General features: G+C 35.3%; 1 protein-coding gene across 3 annotated transcripts in view; it reads right to left on the reverse strand.

Moving 5' to 3' along the window:
- LOC141330819 (sodium/potassium/calcium exchanger 2) overlaps positions 1-15288 on the reverse strand; it is a 73681-nt gene extending 58393 nt beyond the window's left edge. For all 3 annotated transcript variants that reach the window (XM_073835580.1, XM_073835581.1, XM_073835579.1), the window contains exons 1-2: positions 15051-15288; positions 12873-13838 (exon numbers count right to left, since the gene is read on the reverse strand). In XM_073835580.1, the coding sequence (XP_073691681.1) occupies positions 12873-13748 (876 nt within the window). In that variant the 5' untranslated portion in view covers positions 13749-13838; positions 15051-15288. The remainder of the gene's footprint in view (positions 1-12872; positions 13839-15050) is intronic.
- Positions 15289-20243: the final 4955 nt, after the last annotated feature.

A 20243-nucleotide genomic window follows, 5' to 3' on the forward strand; every position in this document is an offset into this window, starting at 1 on the left:
ACCCTAATCTTGGAAATCACCAAATGTAAACCACTTTGCACTCATTGCACTCAAAATCTAATTTTTGTTTTTCATGGATGCATCATTGCAGTAATCTATGTTTATTTAAGAGAGAGCTTGATATGCATCTCTATTTCACATTTACATTTACAATTCAGACACTCTTCTAATGCTGATGAGAGCTGATATCGGCACAATGACAACAGTGAACACACACACAAACACACACACACACACACACACACACTTGAGCAACAGATGCAATGGTGAATTGAGGGTCTTTGTGTGGTTTCAGGGTCAAGCTTTCACTGGTCTCATATGGACAGGAAGTGTTATTTTTAACATTCGAGGGGTGATAGCATCAGGACCACTTAGTCCCTGATGCACGGTAAACTGTTACTGAAGCATAAATGACACAAAGCTTAAACCCAATCCTGCTCCTGTGCTAAACCAAGACAGCCTGGGACCCTGTGTGACTGACACAGCATTATAAACCGTTCGTTTAATGTAGAACAACAGTTTATGTCAGCTGTGTCCAGTAAATACTAAAAGACGAGAATCTGGCAGATTTCAGATTAGAATTTGAATCCACAAGATGTTGAATTGGAATAACAGGAGGAGAAATATACATAATTAGAATTCTAGAATAAAGCTATGTGCATAACTATGTGTGAATTTAATAAACTGAATACATTTTTGTATACATTAAATTCTAAGGTGATTTGAATGTGGTGTTCCCCAAGGCTTTATGCTTCGACCACTTGGAATCATGGCCGTAGCCAGCTATGAGGTCACCATTTTTTTTTCAAAAATAAAATGTTAAGCTCTCTGAATGATTATTTAGCCGTTTAAACCACCTCATATGACATGAGTGTTTGCAATTCATGTTGCTGCGAGAAGCTAAACGCAGTGAACGGGGCTTGAGAGCGCGTTGAGTGAGAGCGCGGGTTTGTTCCGTTTGTTGCCAGATCCACCTATTATACGTGTTTTTTGACTCGTTTTTCCAATTTAGTGTGACACTTTGGGACGCTTTGGGACGTGTATATACGTGTATATAATCTTATTTACAAAACGAAAGCTTTGAACTTATTTCGGATATCTTTTTCTTTCTTTTTGTAATTGCTTGTTTTTCGTAGCAAAATCTGGCAACATTGTACATTCATAAAAAAGCTTATAGAAAATCTGTAACGTAATTGCTGACAGGAAGATAGCACAATCGGTAAGACAAACAGTGTTCGTTGTTAATATCTGAAATAAATGTATAACACTATCAAAAACAATAGCATACCAATCTGTTAAAGAGTGAAATAGGCTACTATGCCAAATAACGTTAACGCTACTGGCCAGCAGGAAGACGTCTCATGCTCTTTAGTTAACCTTAAGTCGTCAAAAAACATTAATTAAAGAAGTGTTTCTCAACTTTTGGGTCGCAAAAACTTTTGGAGTGGGCCGCGGAGTGTGCAGTCAAAGAAACAAGAAACCTAATTCTGTTTTTGTTTTTTTCTGACGCTAGACTATTATTTTGAAAGATGTGCGTGAAATTCTAAAATTATTTTTTATAACTTCTTATAAAATAAAAATTCCCTCACCTATAAAAAAAAAAAAAAAACATGGTAACAGACCTTATTAGCGCTTTTGTGGGTGTTATTGTAGCACAATTCTTAACACCTTACTTCGGACCTCACTAATTTTCGAACCCTGGTTACGGCCTTGCTTGGAATCTCCAATAAATAACACCAAAAACCCCAGTTTATCCTCTACTAAATATGAACAAATAAACATAGATTTTGACAGTGGAAAGAGAGCCATTCGAACACACACACACACACACACACACACACACACACACATACACTCTATTATACTCTAATCTAAAAGATGAGAATCAGGCAGATTTTAGAATTAGATCCTTTTTGATTCATGAGTTGGAATTAGAATCTACAGGATGTTGAATTAGTTTTTGAATTGGAATAACAGCAGGAGAAATTTACATAATTAGAATTCTAAGAAAATGTAATGAACAAATTCAAATATTTAAATGATTTAAAATACTTTAAATTATTTTACTGTTTACATTTCCATCCAGAAGTCTGTGGTCTCTAATTTAAAGTTGTTGTTTTTGTTGTTGTTGTTTTTTTTTGTTTTTTTTTGTACATTGCATATTATAAGCATGACTTATTTTAATAATTTAAACAAGTTTAGTTTTTTTATTACAAATCATATTACAAATGTGTACACATGTATACAAATTACGGTAACACTTTACAATAAGGTTCATTAGTTAACATTAGTTAAAAACATTAGTTAACATGAATTAATAATGAACTGCACTTATACAGCATTTATTTAACTTTGTTAATGTTAATTTCAACATTATTAAATACATTATTAAAATCTTGTTAACATTAGTTAATGCAGTGTGAACTAACATGAACAAACAATGAACAACTGTATTTTCGTTAACTAACGTTAATGAAGATTAGTAAATACAGTAACAAATGTATTGCTCATGGTTAGTTCATGTTAGTTAGTACATTAACTAATGTTTAATTAATGAGCCTTATTGTAAAGTGTTACCCAAATTACATTGAGCATAACTATGTAAACTTAAAATGTAACATTTCTTTCATTATAAATCATACTATATGCATAGCTATGAGTGAATTTAATAATTTAATAAACTGAAAACAATTGTGTATGCATTTAGTAATTCCTAATGTGTTTTGAATGCGGTGTTCCCCAAGGCTTTAAGCTTGGACCGCTTGGACTCTCCAACAAATAATACCAAACAAACAGTTTCTCCTCTACTAAAAATAAACAAATAAAAAAATAGATTTTGACAGTGGAAGGAGAACCATTTGCATATTGGTATGATTGTTTGTTTTTTACAGTGTGGTGCATTTTGCAACTGCATACAGCTTTTACGAGAATATTAACACTCAGATCTGTATAATGTACACCAAAAATGCATGGATGAATCATTCAAAATAAGACCACTAAGATGTATTAAGAAAATAAGGTTTTTGTTTTTTTCAAAAAACTCTTATATTTCCTACCAACTTAAAAAGGTAATATTCCTTCAAATTGAGAAAATCAAAGTGCCATTTAAATCTGTTACTGAAGTCATTGCAAAGAAAGCTAAAATATGCAAAAAATCACTTAATTTTCACATCAGCCTCAAATGAATGCAATCAGTGAGTGCCAAGGGCATGAAATATTACTAAACCTGACAAACTAAATTGCACAAGATGTACAAATATTCACAGTGATGTGATTTGATTATTTTCAGAGGAAAGCATTTTAAATTAATGATTGTAATTTAAAAAAAATGGAAAATAAAATGGCCAGAATCATCCATTTTTGGACTAAATGGCCAGCTTCTGGTTGCATTCATGTGGTGCTAAAACACAGCTTCTAATTTCTAGTTAAGAGGAGTCTAAGGCTAATCATGAGCGATCTGCCAATCCACATGGACCCAGGTGTCACAAGCTCTCTCGCAAATATGAGAAGAGACAGATCAAAGCTAGTTAATAAGGAGATTAGAGAGATTAAAAAATGATCACAAATCCCCTGCAAACGCATCCCACCTTCGCTTGCAGCCGAGCCGGAAGAGCTTTACATTTCAGGCTGTCAGAGTTTTCACTGGGTGTTAATGTTCTTGCAGCTGGAAGAGCACGACGATCACAACGTCAAGGTCATGGATTCGATCGCATAATGGGAAATGCAAACACATAATAATAAAACGCATGCATTAAATAAATGATAAACACATCCGTCAACTACTGCACATGTCTATGAGTCACCGAATGAGAAGCATTTGATATTTGGATCATTCACTCAGCCTCACTTTGTTCCTCATGTCATTTTCTCTATCCAACTAAACAAAAAATGTTAAGCAGAATACAGCAACTGCTGGATTTAAGCAATTAGTAACTAAAAGCAGACCATATGACTTCTTTCAATTCTTCTAAAGAAATCAACACTTTTGCGTAAAGAACAGCTAAAATGCATGTGTTTTTATGAGAGGGAAGCGTAAAAATCAATGGGCGTATATGTGAGGATTACAGGATAGAGATGAATTCTCCACTGTTTGAGCATCAGGAAGGGGAAATGAAGATGAAAACCTCTTATCACCATCTAACTACAAACTATGCAAAAATTAATACAAGTTTATATGTGACCCTGGACCACAAAACCAGTCATAAGGTTAAATTTGACAAAACTGAGATTTATACATCATATGAAAGCTCAATAAATAAGCTTTCTATTGATGTATGGTTTATTAGGATAGGACAATATTTGACTGAGATACATCTATTTGAAATCTGAGGATGCAAAAAAATCAAAAATACTGAGAAAATCACCTTTAAAGTTGTCCAAATTAGGTTCTTAACAATGCATATTACAAATCAAAAATTACATTTTGATATATTTATAGTAGGAATTTTACAAAAATTCTTCATGGAACATGAACTTTACTTAATTTCTTAATGATTTTTGGCATAAAAGAAAAATCAATAATTTTGACCCATGCAATGTATTTTTGGCTATTGCTACAAATATACCCCAGCGACTTAAGACTGGTTTTGTGGTCCAGGGTCACATATAACAAGCATTCAGAAAAGTGCAAGACAAACGAGCGCTCTTTCAAAATCTTCTACACTGCAAAAAATGATTTTCTTCCTTATTTTTTTTTTGTCTTGTTTTCAAGTACAAATATCTAAAAAATTAAGTAAAATGACTTAAGATATTACACATTTTTTTTAGAAAGAAATATTTAAATGTAGCTTGTTTTTACTTAAAACAAGCTAAATGATCTGCCAATGGGGCAAGAAAAATGATCTTGTTGAGCCTTTGAATTAAGATCATTTTTTCTTACCCCATTGGCAGATAATTCTGCTTGTTTTAAGCAAAAACTAACAAAATTTGGATAACATAATATCTTAAGTCATTTTACTCGTCAAGTAAATTCTAGTAGTGAAAGTATATTTATACTAGAAAACAAGACAAAAAATACTAAGGAAGAAAATCATTTTTGCAGTGTAAGTCTAAAATGCATTTCAAAGATCACAAGCCTCGCTCAAAAAGCAAGCAGCCAAATTGCACTGAATATATAATGTTGATATGTATGTAATAATAAATAATATTCTTATATTTCATTATATTTCAGAAGCTGAAAATAATTCACAATGTTGTAAGACAAAATGGCTTTTTTTCCCAAAACTCTTTGATCTCTAAAAAGGTATTATTCCTTAAAATTGAGAAAATCAAAGAGCCATTTAAATCTATTACTAAAGTCATTGCAAAGAAAGGTCAAATGTGCAAAAAATTACTTTATTTTCACATCAGCCTCAAATGAATGCAATCGGTGAATACCCAAGGGCATGAAATATTACTAAACCTGACCAAGCAAAATTACACAAGATGTACAAATATCCACATTGATGTATGGATGGGCATTCAAAAATGTAATTTGAGAGGAAATCATTTTAAATTAATGATTGTAATTTAAAAAAATGGAAAGTAACATGGCCAGAATCATCAATGTTTGGACTAAATGGCCAGCTTCTGGTTGTAATCATATGTGGTACTAAAGCATAATACTAAATATGTTATTATATTTCATTATATTTCAGAAGCTGAAAATAGTCTGATCAAAGCTTGATTATTTACACAGTATCTTATGTGCTTTTTGGGCAACACAAGGATATCAAACTGTACTGGAATCAATTGTAAAGCAGATCTCTTGTGTTTTAGGCTATATAAAGCCAAGCACACAGAAGTATGCTGCCTGAAGGCATCTCACAGCAATAGGGGCGCATTTTTAAGACAATGTCAAGATAAAAATAGTACAACTTTTGACATGCACTCAAGCGGATCAATGACAGTTTTAAACTGATGGACTGGCTGAATGATTCTGGCGATGGGATCAGCATATTTACAAAAATATACAGATTTACTTTTGCAAAGACGGAGGAGAGTGCAGAAGAATGAATATAAAACAGATCCAATAGTGTCTCAACAACTCATCTTATTCAAGTAACACTGTCTAACGGTGTTAGAAAAAGTTTCAGATAAAATGGATTTCTTTCCAAGGTTAAAAAAATGGTACTAGACAGCGTTGGGGGTAATGCATTACAAGTAACGGAAGTCACGTAATAATATAACTTTTTTTCCTAGAACTAGTAAAGTAACGCATTACTTTTTAATTGACAAGAAAATATCGGAGTTGCGCTTTTTTTTTTTAAATAAGTTAACACCAGTTACTTTTTCCCCCATTTATTGATTAATGCTGAGAGAAATTGTGAGTAAGATGTTACTTTAGTTACTTTTGTGAACATGCATTAATCTCACTCACTAAAAGAACAGATCCAGTTTTCCTCAAAATGAATAAAAACAATGAAATTCAACGCAAACCTGCCATACTTAAATATGGTAAATAATACAAATATCCTTTATGCATTTAAGCCCATTTTATTAACCTTCGATGATCCAATTCATCCATACTAATAAGCAAAAATTACTCAAGATAATCTAACATTTGTTTTCCTTTTTTTATTGCTGAAGAGTTGACATTTTTTCTTCTGCGGTCTACTGTACAGACGTCAATTTACTTTTCTCTAAGCCTGAGGCTTTTGGTGTAAAAATATAGCTTTTTATATTAAAAACAAACAAGCAAGCCCTGCCTGGATTTAAAAAGTAATGCAAAAGTAACGTAACGCAATTCTTTCCATAAAAAGTAATGCAATAAGTTACTTTTTTTATGGAGTAACTCAATACTGTAATGCATTACTTTTAAAAGTAACTTTGGTATTAAAACAGTTCATAGTTCATTTAAGTGACCTGATGTCTGATGTTTGCACAGAAGCAGATGTTCGTCTTTGGTAAAAAAATAAATAAACTTAAAAAGAAGTATGTTCAGTTTTGATTATAAGCCAAACAAAGGCAAAATAATGGTAGAAAGTAATGGCACCTTGTATTTACCAGGGTTTTATTAAGTAATGGCCCACGAAAATGGCAATTAATAATAATAACCAAACAACAGATACTAAAAACAAACAAAACCAGTTACTGATTATTGTGTTGGGAAGCTCTATTAAGATGTTTCAGAATAACACACAAAGGAAAATACTTCAATGTGACTTTTTATATAGTATTAAACATGCAAAAATATACCATTGAGAGTTTTTTTTTTTTTTTAAGATTTCACATATCTTTTTGGACAAAAAAATTATAATAAAAGAAGGGCTTCATCATTTCAGAAATCCCAATGCTTGTTACTGATATGAAAGTGACTGAATGATTGAGAACCATCTTAGCTTTCTCCACTCGTAGTCTATATTTTATTTATGCACTCGAGATAAATCCAGATTTAGAGCTCATACCTCCAAAACTAATTTCCATCTCTTGTCCCAAGGTAAGACTAAATCCTTAGGGATATTCGGCGCGTCAGTAACAAATCTCGCAGAAAGGTCCTTTACCTGAACCAGTACAGAACAGAAGACTCTCTAAATACCCTGCATACGATCGCATTTCACCGCAGAACACCCACTAAAAATAAGCCTCGCTCTGGCTTTCTCAACCCTGAGAAGAACCTATTGAGCTCTGAATCTGCAGATGATACACGCTGCCAAAAAATGCATTAGAAGATTACATATTCTTAAAACAAGATCAGTTTTATAAAATAATACTAAAGTTCTGGAAATACACAGTATCTTTTATCCCATCAGAAACGGGTATTGTTATAAGCATTAATGCATTATAATCTAGGTTAAAAGCTATTGTGCATTTTACAATTCAAATTATTTGAAAGCACCCTTAACGAAATTCTGTTGTATGTTATGTTTATAATAGCTTAATATCTTCATGCCTTTTAGTTGCGTTTAACAGATTATAGCTGTACGGTTCTATAGTTACATTTTAATCAACATTTATGAACCATTTACAAGAATTAGATTCCAATTGACAGTAATTAAAAGACGGACAGACGTTGAGTCATTTCTACCATCCATTTCCACATCCTACATCTTAAAATATTAATGTAGTTCATGCTTCAACTATCAGTTTTACAACTCAGTCTCCGCTAGCTTTGAAAACTAGGCTGAGTAATTAGGCTATATGTTACAAAACAATTTTAACAATAATGCAGTTTGCATTTTGAATGATCACTCATGAAATTCAGGGTTCTAGTAAAAAAAGCAATAGTGCAAAACAATCAAGTCTTAAGGCGTGACACTGCAGGTAAATAGGGTAAAAAAAAAAAGTAACTAATAGTTATCACCTCACTTACCCAGTTGATTGATCACGTTGATAATTGCAAACATTTTTTGTATTACAAGATTTCTAAAATGTTAGGTTTAACAAATGAGGCATTATTTAATGAAATGTGCTCTAATTTGCACACATTTCTAGTACAAAAATCTAATCACTGGATGAAGTCAGTATCAAAATTCTTGTTTATTTTTTATTTTTTTGACATATTAGAGTCAAAAGATTTCACAGAGTAAAATTTTTTGGTGTATCATTTTGTCACTCATAATTCAGAAAAAAATAGAACAGACAGGAAACACTATATTTTTTTAACCATTTTTTGGGGAATAAAATCAAGCAAATTATATATGAACAAATCCCTCTGTAAAAACCTTCAGAATATAGACAGGAATAAAAATGTAAATTGTGGTGTGTGTGTAAGTGCTACTGAAGTGGAGATTTATGGTTCAGTGTAGAAGAAAAAACTCATTTTGAGAAAACGGCCTTTAAAAATATACATTGTAATTGAAATGTATTGACACAAATAGATAAAGTGCTATAAAAGAAACACTCAACAGTGTTTTTGGGGTGTTTTCTATCCACTAGTCTGAAAAAAAAAACACTTTATGAAAAACCAAAAAGCCCAAAATCTCAAATTTGACAGGTGCATGAAAAAACTGCGTTTTTGCCTGTTTTTTGTAACTTAAACAGGAGCGTGGCAGTCTAAACAAGCAATGGATTTTAGCATTCAAATATTTGCTGAACATTCATTCTTGTTGGCTAAGCTTACAGAAATTGGTACTATAATATTAACATATTAAAATATGGTTTAAAATACAATAAAAATATACTATCATGCCTGACACCTTCATGCAAGATAACTGCTGATCTCTCACTAAACAATGGCTCTTCAACCTAATTTTGAGTTTTTCTTTCTGCAGCTTAACTAAAGCACCTAAAAATGCTTTATTGAACTACAACACAAGTATATTAACCATCAAAAGTTACAGTTCAAAAATCACAGAGTTGGCGTCAGAGACCATTTACGCTTATGGGACTCCAATCACATGGATCGTGGCCCAAATGCTGTCTCTGAGTCATGTTACACCCCTGTTAAAACTAGTATGAACATCTTTGTGAAGCACCAGCGTGTTTTATTTTCCCGTTTGTTAGACTGTTTTTCACAAGCGCTTCACCTCACTTCATATCACCATAGAGACCTGTCTGGTGTCAAAGCAATTAGCGTTGAAGAAAGACAGTGGTGGCCATCCTTGACACATCAGCCTAAACCACCATGGCGCAGTGAGATACATCTGTTCTACTGCACTTATTACGTCTATTATGTTATGTTTTTGGCATCAACAAACAGACAAACCTTTTTAACCCTGCATGACTCCTGCCCACTTAAGTCGGCATATCTGAAACACAACAGCAGATCCAAGCGGAGGGCCGAGGAGCCTTTGATATTTCCAAGATTTAAGTTTTTTTTCTTTCTTTCAACGGGACACAGATTGTTCAGCTTAACCCAGCAGGGCTTCGTCGACACTTGACATTGTTTAATCCCTTGTGAACAGAATGACGGAACGAACATGACTCCACAATCTTACAATCCCCTACTGCTGCAATACGGTCTCCTTTGAGATCCAGCACCGCAAGACTCCTCCTGGCCGCCTTAATCCATGTTCGCTTACAACAATAGCAGCGTAGGAATTCTTTGGGCCAAACTCTAATAGAAAATGGCTGAGGGATAAAAGAACTCCCAATCTGCTCAATCTGATGTTGGAGATTGTGAATGTGATGCTTTTATCTGCTACACCCGTAAACTTTCACTGCATGATGTGCGTGAATCTGCATTCAAGAACAGACATGCGTAATGCAACTCTTTTAAGATCTTGAGATGATAACACAAAGGTTGCAGCTGCTGAGGCCATGTGATGCACCAGCACTATCTGCAAGGATGTGAATGCAATAACGGCAGCATTGATCCTGAAACCACTTTGCTGAATCTGTGGATGTTTGTGCAAATGGCAAAAATTGTGCAGACTGTTCAAATGTAACTGATTAGGTGCGTCCTAATCACTGCACAAGCAATAACTTGTTCTTATACCTGCTGTTTCTTTTCTAGGCAGGTAGCACAATTCTTATGTAGGTTTGCAGGAATATAGCTTCAACCTCTAAACACTTTGGGGAATAATGAAGCAACATGCAAAGCAGACGATTTTAAGGAAACTTCCATTGGTAATTGTGAATCTTCTTGAGCCGTGCTTGAGGGTTCTCTGAAAGCTGCGGGGGTTTGGGATTAGGCTCAAGGTTAAACTGCGGTATTAGATCATGATTATTGTGAGTCGAGGCCTGGTTGCGGTAGCGGAGAGAAATGGATTATGGTACATAAAGCCTGCAGGATTATTTTAGCTGCATCCATGACTACTGCATCACAAATGAAGAGCTTATGCCTTCATGGACAACCAAAACAAATAGAACTGCAGGAAAACTATATTCACACTCATGCATGAGCATGTGCTTATGTGTCTGCATGTATCCCATAAAGACAACATCTACCTGTTGCCTGGCAACATTTGAGGGCTAACTCGGGTCCAGTATTGTGTGTTTAGAATATATATGACTAGTCATCCTCCTCATGAACACAGAGGATCTCCCTATTCAATCCTGACCTGTCCTCCTCCAAATATCGCTGTATTGCAAAGCAACCTTTCAATTCCTATAAATTCTGTTATAACTTTTTGTATTACCTTGTGGTCTGAAAAAGACTGATTATTTGCTTTCTAAAACAAAAATGTTACTGGTGATAGTCATATAGTAGCAGGCTTGTTTTGTTAACAAATGTTATGTGCCAAATAATACTAATACCATACTATGTACTAGTCTTTTACTATTGGCCTCTCCAAATAAACCTGATGAGGACTTTCTGTGCCTTAGACTTCATGAACATGCATGAGCAAAGACCAAAAGTCCACATCTAGCGCACTATTTGGCACAAGCCCCTAGTATCAGTTTAGGATGAGGTGATCCTGGAGATCCAATATCCTGCAAAGTTGCAACCCTAATCCAATACACCTGAACCAGCTCATTAAGTTCGTCAGAAACACTTGAAAATTGCAAACATGTGAGACCAAGCAAGACTGGAACTTATTTCTGCAGAAAGCCAGATGTAAAGCAGGAGTCTCCAAACTTAATCCTGGAGGGCCAGCGTCCTGCAGAGTTTTGCCTCAACTTGCCTCAACACACATGCCTCGAAGTTTCTAGCATGCCTAGTAAGACCTTTATTGGCTGTTTTAGGTGTGTTGAATTAGGCTTGGAGCTAAACTAGGGTTTCGCTGAGTTTGGAGACCCCTGGTCTGAACCTTCCCAACCCTGTTCCTGGAGCAGAGGTCTCAAACTCAATTCCTGGAGGGCTGCAGTTCTGCAGAGTTTAGCTCCAACCAGCTCCAATTTACACCTGCTTGAAAGGTTTTTGTAATCAGGTGTGCTTGATTAGGGTTGGAGCTAAACTGTGCAGAGCTGTGGCCCTCCAGGAATTGAGTTTAAGACCAGTGTTTTGAACATTTTGAACACTGTCTAACTCAGTGGTGTCCAAAATCGGTCCTGGAGGAATGGTCTCCTGCAGAGTTTAGCTCCAACCCCAATTAGACACACCTGAACCAGCAAATCAAGCTCTTCCTAGGCATACTAGAAACTTCCCTGCTGGTGTGTTGCGGCAAGTTGGGTCTAAAACCCTGCAGGACGCTACCGTCCCTCTGGGACCAAGTTTGGGCATTCCTGGTCTAACTTATCTGACCCATCTATTTTTGGTCTTATAGAGCAGTGATTCTCAACCACAATTCTGGAGGCCCAGTGGCACTGCGTGTTTTCCATGTTTCCTTAATCAAACACACCTGATTTAGATTACCAGCTCAATAGTACAGATTCTAAGACCTGAAATGGGTGTGTCAGACAAAGGAGAGATGCAAAATGTGCAGTGTTTGGGGGCTTCCAGGAACATGGACGGGAACCACTGTTATAGAGTATCTACTTACAAGATGATGAGTTGAACCAAGTTGTTTAATAAGGAAGTGTTCAAAGATGTGTGTGTTGGTGTCTACAGGAACAGAGTTGGGAAACACTGGTCCCTAGAAACAGGAACCGTGTACACATTTAGGAAGTTTCTTAATAGGCTTGTTCCAGGGTGTTTGGTTAGGCTTGGAACTAAAGCACTGGTCTCAAACTCAATTCCTTGAGGGCCACAGCTCTGCACAGTTTAGCTCCAACCCTAATCAAGCACACCTGATCTAACTAATCAAGGTCTTCCAAGATTACTAGAAACTTTTCAAACAGGTGTGAATTGGAGCTGGTTGGAGCTAAACTCTGCAAAGCTGTGGCCCTCCAGGAATTGAGTTTGAGACATCTGAACTAAAGTCTGCAGGACACCAGCCCTCCAGAACTAGAGTTAAGGGCCCTAACCCCCTGTCCCAAAACTGCAATATTCCTGCCTGGAAAACACTCTCTACAATCAGACCAGAGACCCATTTACTCAATCTCCTCAACCAGTCCTCATTTTAAATGAGGGTCGATTGAATCTGCAATGGTTGGACAGTAAGTAGAAAAAAGAGATGTCATCAACTCACCTTTGGTTGGGCCTCTACTTCCACCACCTGGTTTCTGTGCATGATGCCCTTGATGAGAGTCTCTACATTCCCATTGAACTTCATGAAGATCACATAGGTGGCGTAGGTGAGCAGCAGACTGATACTCTCCCAGTACATGATGTAGTTATCCAGGAAGAAAATTATGAGCATGATGAGGCCGACAATGTAGAAGAAGACGTCCCTGAACAGAGGCCACCACGTCAGGTTCAGGACCTCTTTCGAGAACACGGCACACATCCCGATGACGAACAAGATGTTGAACACGGCAGAGCCGACGATGGTCCCGATGCCCACGTTACTGTGGGAAATGAACACGCCGATGACGGAGGTGAAGAGCTCAGGAGCCGAGCCTCCGGCCGCCATGAAGGTGGCGCCCGCCACATCATCCGAGATCGCGAGTTTCTCCGTGATGACAGTGAGCGCGGGGACAAAAAACTCATCGCAAACAATGGCAAGAGCAATGAACATGTAGATCATGCCAAACATGTGCAACACGACAGCACCGCGCCGACGGTCCTCCAAGCTGAACAAGTCAGTCGGATAGTCCCCCTGACTCTCGTTGGACTCTGCGGACGAGCGCATGGCTATGGGTGTGTCCTCCGAGAGGTTACTGTGATAACCCAGGTGTGTGGACAGCAGTGTCCTGTGTGGGGCGTGGCTCTGTAGCCCCTCCCACTGAGCAGCAGAGCGCCACGAGAAGGCCACTGCACTTATTGCTACGAGACTAACGAGGAGGCCGAGCACCCGCGCAGGCCTGAGTTTCTTCCAAGCGTGGCGAGAGCGCTGGCGGGCGCAGACGATCGGACAGTGCTGCACGTCAGAGGCCATGGCCGTTCTCTCTGCTTCAACGCTCATGGGCTTAGCGCATGCTGAGAATGCTACTTGTACAGTAAATCTGCGGAATCCAGATGTCCTTCAGCACACCAGAGGCTTCCTCATATTAGCCTGAGAAAAAATAATCACAGAGAGAGGGCAGGTTGGGGGGTTAATCGCACACTGACAAAGCCAACAATATCTACGCTGCCAGGTCAGGTATGTCCGTGTGCTTAAGTAATCGGCGAGCGCGCACGTGAGAATCTGCGAGCATCTGCGATTGCTGACTTGTTCTTACTCTCAGCTGCGTCTGCATTTTCAAGGTCACAGTGAAACAGCACAATGTCAAAAGCATGTCTGCATCCCTAATGCCCGACGCAGCACATTTCACAGAATGAACCTTATATAACCATGAATAAGAGCTAAAAATCATTCACACTGATGCTACTGACAAACCTGACTGCAAGAAAAAACTCTGTCTGTTTTCGTTTTAACTCGTTATTGTCTACAAATAAAAGGAGAATGGAACTTTCATAGTCTACTTCTTTCACAGATACTCATGCCAGTGTTATAAGACGTATAGAAGTCATCTTTTCCTCTCTAGATTTTAGATCTCAGTATTGCTTTCTTGATGATGCTATAAGTTGTGTAGCATATGTGAAAACGATTTAATCACGTTTGTTAAAGGCATTTACATTTGAAAATGTTGGAAAGGATTAAATTGCATGCTTAAAGTACAGTACAGAATCTAGACTTCTTGTCATTTGGTATGATTAGTTACATTTTTTTAATTATTATTATACGTTTCTTGTAATAACAATGCTACATATAGTAGAAAATATGAATTGGTTTAATTAGTTATTTTGAGAATTTCTGATATTTAATGAAACACATCTCTGAATGTCTCTAAACCCTTTACTCATGCTGGTCGCGTTGTTATTCTCCCTCTCACAGTGATTTGTCATTTCACGTTGCGAACAACATCAGTAAATTTCTCCATGCATGGCAATGTCACTTCTAATAACGCTGCCATTTATCATGCTTTTATTAAAGGGGGGTATGGCTGTCATACCTGAATAATCACCGTCTGTCTGACATGCAACAGACCTGTCATTCTCATGACCTCTGAGCTCTAAGACTAAATAATACAGGATATAAATCTCCAAATATAAAATTACGTACTGATGATTAGTCCTGATATATGAAAGTGAGTTTTGATCTGACGCACCGTTATCCGTTTACACTCACACAATCACTAATGATGCATCATTTTGGACTGTTAAATAAAAGCAAATAAACAGATTGATAAACTCACTGATCGAATTAATGAAAGATGTGCCTTACATTCAGAGGTGATGGATGAACGCGACGCGTGCAGCAGGTTGACAGTCCGCGTGCGTCCTCTCTCGTGCCCTCCAGTTATTCCTTTCCGACTCTGATGATGATGGTGATGGTGATGATGATGTTATTCAGGGGCGGAGCTCGGAGAGCGCATCTCTGTGTCCAGTGTCATGCTTTTATTCCCAGACATCACCTATGGCGAGGAGCAACGATCAAACTGACCACAGCCCTGCTCTCTCTCTCTCTCTCTCTCTCTCTCTCTCTCTCTCTCTCTCTCTCTAGCACAGGTGTCGACCAGCTCGATTGCGCGCCGCCGTGTGGCTCAGTGACATCACGCTGGCCCGAATGGAAGCGTTGCCGTGGTTACAGCAGTGGCGTTCTCCGACTGTCTCATCATCACGAGTTTCGACCGACAGAAAAAGCTCAAATCATCACGTTCACAGATACTCGCACTTTCACTGTACTGCAAAAAAGAAACACCTTGTTAGCAGAAAAACAATGCTGTTGAAACTAACAAAAGTATATCAAATACAAGCAATACTGATTACAAATTGCAGAGCAAAAAATGTCATTAGTAACGTAATCTATTATGTTACATGTTTTAGCTAATGCAAGTACTACAGATAAGTAAATACATAAATAAATACTTTATTTAGTTGTTAGAAAATACGAATGAGAACTATTTTGGAACAAATGTGCTTGATTTTCATAAATGTAATGCCCTTATTGGCTTCATTAAGATTTCTATACCTTATTTAACCCAAAAGAGTGCAAATTAGTACCTGAAAACTTACATATGTGACCTTGGACCACAAAACCAGTCATAAGCATACAGTATATATATATATATATATATCTTAAAATACAATGAAAAACAAAAGAAGAAAGGCAATGGATTTTGTTTTCACTTTAAGTTAAATTCATTTATATATATATATATATATAAATTACAATTACTCCTGGCAATGTACTTTTTCAACCCAATATTTTAATAGTGGCTCTGTTTACTGTAACACATATAGTACATATAGTAATACTTAAAAATACATCTTTTTTCTCCCATATAAATAGTGGGAAAATCAGATCGAGTATAAGAATACTTTAGAAACATTTAGAAACAAATGTGCTTGGTTTTCATAAATGTAATGCCTTCATTGCCTTTATTATTGTACTTCTTCTTCTTTTTCTTCTTCTTCTTTTTTTTTCGAAGAATTTCATAATATAATTTTAAGGCTTTTTCATTACATCCTTAAACTGAATGGTTTGATCCATTGACAGAAAAACTTGGGATGGCATCTTTTCAAAAGATAGATTTTTATACCTTATTTAACCCTAAAGAGCACATATTAGTACCTTAAAAGGTACATACGTGACCTTGGACCACAAAACCATAAAGTCATAAGCATTTTTTAAATTACGATTTATATCTTATCTGAAAGATGAATAAATATGCTTTCCATTGATTGCATGGTTTGTTGGGATAGGACAATATTTGATCGAGATATAATATGAATCTGAGGGTGCAAAGAAATCAAAATATTGAGAAAATAGTGAGAAAATCGCCTTTAAAGTTGTCCAAATGTAGTTCTTAGCAATGCATATGACAAATCAAAAATTAAGCTTTGATATATTTACGGTAGGAAATTTACAAAATATCTTCATGGAACACGATTTTAATGATTTTTGGCATAAAAGAAAAATCGATCATTTTGGCCCATATACAATGTGTTTTTAGCTATTGCTACAAATATACCCAAGCTACTTAAGACTGGTGTTGTGCTCCAGGCTACATATTAATACCTTTTTAGAGGATGCTGTCCTAGGGACAGCTTTTGTACCTTTTTTTCTAAGAGTGTACGAGGTTTGGGAAACATGTTAACACTGAATATGTCCCTCCTGTGACTCAAATGTATGTTTCTATCTCCCTCTTTGGACAAACACTCTTCACTCTTTCTAAAACTAAGCAGTCAGGTTGTATTCATGTGTGTGGAGTGAGTACATTTATTCAGGTGGAGAGGAAGGAAAGCAGTGCTCATGAGTGTGCGGACACTGACAGAGATCAGTGTATCGATGCTCTAAATCTGTCATTTTTGTCTCATATTGAGATTCTCCATTTTTACACTGCTAAAGTAAAGCTGTGTTTACTGACGCTCTCAGGAGACAGCAGTGTGAAGTGTTGAGGGTGTAGGAGTGTTGCTTGTGCGTTCGGTTGGTCTGTAGTGTTGTTTGGGAAAGTGTAATCTGGTAATTGCATTTTTTTGTTTTGTACTGTGCAGATCTATGCAGTGCATTTTTGCTGAATCTATTAGAACAGCCCACACAGAATCCAGAACACTCTTGCCCTCATTACACACGTTCTCGCTGTCTCATTAAAAAGTCACTGATTGATGGACACCATTCAGAGTGAGTCATGATTTACAGTCTGCTTGTGTTAACTCACCTCTCTCTCCATTTATAATGATGGCAGAGTCTGTTCTCACTAATGCTCACTCAGTTTGAAGGTAGGATATAGAGGAGTTCTGTTTCAGTTTTTTTTTTTTTTTTTTTTTTTTTTTTTTTACAATTATTTTTAATAATAATAATAATAAATAAAAATAATTTGTAACACCAACAGATTAACAAAATATAATTTATTCTGCATCATTATAAATTGTTTTAATTTATAATGATGGCAGAGTCTGTTCTCACTAATGGTCACTCATTTCGAAGGTGGAATATGGAGGAGTTCTGTTTCTGAATTTTTTTAGTTATTTTTAATAATAATAAATAAATAAATAAATAAATATAATTTGTAACACCAACAGATTAACAAAATATTACATGTAGCCAGCGAATAAATATATGTTTGTATTTATATGTTGTTGTTGTAGTTTTTTTTTTTTTAATAAAACTAAGATTATTGGAGTATATTTTTTCTACTTCACATTTAATATTTCATGTTCAATTCAGTGTGTTAGATGTCATTTATTTATAATGGTTTGTGAAATTTAACAAGAATTTCTGAGTGAAATACAATTTTTCAAAATCCTTTTTCAGTGTAGATCTTAAAACCATAAAAATGAACTGAAAATCTAATTTGGCTTCTGTTTTGAAGAGTATCACACTGTTATGGTAAAAGCTGCCTGAATTGTGAAGAACAACATAGTAGACATTTTTTTGCAAAAAGCTTTTTTCAAAAAAAAATTTTCAAAATTTTTTTTTCAAAGCTCCAAAAATATCAAAAATTGTATTTAAAAACTTTCGCATAGCTTTTTTAAAATTTTTTATTATTAAATTTTTGATATTCTTGGAGATTTGGTGATGCCGACTTTACACGTAATTCTTCTACTTGTTGTTTTTTAGTCAAGCACTCATTTGAGACTGATGTGCATGCTTTTGTTTTTCTTTTATTGTGTTAGGAAAATTCCATATACATAAGAAAAAGTGGGCTCAATGTAATCCAATTTTTTCTAATTTTATGAATAACAAACAAACAAACAATAAAAAAACACTGAAAATATGTAATTGAAACTGAAAGCATTGACATGTATGAATATTTTCTTTCTTTCTTTTTTCTGTTTTCGTTTATTCTGTTTCTCTGGCAGCTAATGTTAATTTGGCATATATGTAATACGTCTTGTTCTTGTGGCATTCAGTTAAATAAAAAAATAATAATAATAATAATAAAAAGAAAACATTATGAGTACAGACTCTTCCTTAAAAACACGTGTTTCTTTACTTCTAAAACTTTTGAAATAGCATCAAACTACTGAATACACCTTTTCAAATATGTTTTCATTTATTTATTTATTTTTGTTTGTATTTATTTTGTATTGCTTTAAATAAAATGCAGTCTTTAATTAATCTAACTTGGTGCTTAGTTTGTGGATATTTAAACAGTGCACAAGTAGCACGGGTTATATTTGTAGCAATAGCCAAAAATACATTGCATGGGTCAAAATGATCAATTTTTCTCTTATGCCAAAAGTCTCTAGCAAATTTAAAGAAGATTATGCTCCATGAAGATATTTTGTAAATTTCCTACCATAAATATATCAAAACTTAATTTTTTATTAGTAATATGCATTGCTAAGAACTTCATTTGGACAACTTGAATCCTAACAAGCCATACATCAATGGAAAGCTTGTTTGCATTATCCGCTTTCAAATAATGTATAAAGCCCAATTAAAAAAAAAAAAACTGACCTTTATGACTGGTTTTGTGGTCCAAGCCAAGGTCACATATGTACCCTTTAGGTACTAATGTGGGCTCTTTAGGGTTAAATTAGGTAATAGCTACTTAAATGAATGTAATACTTTGGCGCCGCCTGGTGCAACAGCAACGTTATTACATACAGAAGTTTTTACAACAATAGTGATTTTATGATTTAAGTTTCATATAATAACAGCAATCAAATCAAACCAAACCAATAGCTATTGTTTATTTCTCACACCTTCTGAGATTTAACAGCATCACACGTTTATCAAATATCATCAACAATCTATTATGATTAACATCCTTATATTTTCATCAAAGAATAACAAATTATGATTTGTAATAAACTGAATAAATGCATTAAAGATTTTGATTTTTTTTTTTATGGCATACGTTGTTTTGAAATTAAGATTATTTTTCTTCATCTCCATTAGATGTATTTGTCTAAACTCTCGTTTGCATTACTCTGGGATATCGGTAACACTTTATAATAGCCTAACTTTCATTAATAAATAATTAAACGTTATATAATGATTAACAGATCACAGCTAGAAATATGAGATAATATGCTTGTTACACACACTGCCCTCTGGCGACTGTGAAACAGAACTGCAGCAGATTGTTTAGGAGGTTATAAGCTGTAGTACTTATTTTAGTACGCTATTGAGTAATTATGTCTATTCATTACTGTTTTTATTATGAGTTCAATGTGAGTCAGATATAGTTAGGAATATGTAAATAATGAAATACAATACCACTTGTGTGACTTAAAGAGAGACAATTCACGACTGTTTCAAAACACACTTAAGCAAACTTAAAAAAAAAAGGCATTTGTAATGATGTCCACTTAAAAGTTTGGCTTTAAAGTACATTTTACAACATGTTCCAATAATATTTTGTTGTGCTTAAAGCCAGAGATGAATAGTGTAAACAAATGAACTAATAGTTATCATCTTACTTACCCAGTTGATTGATTACTTTGATAATTGCAAACATTTTTT

This window comes from Garra rufa, chromosome 3, assembly GCF_049309525.1.
Source record: "Garra rufa chromosome 3, GarRuf1.0, whole genome shotgun sequence".
Classification (NCBI taxonomy): domain Eukaryota; kingdom Metazoa; phylum Chordata; class Actinopteri; order Cypriniformes; family Cyprinidae; genus Garra; species Garra rufa.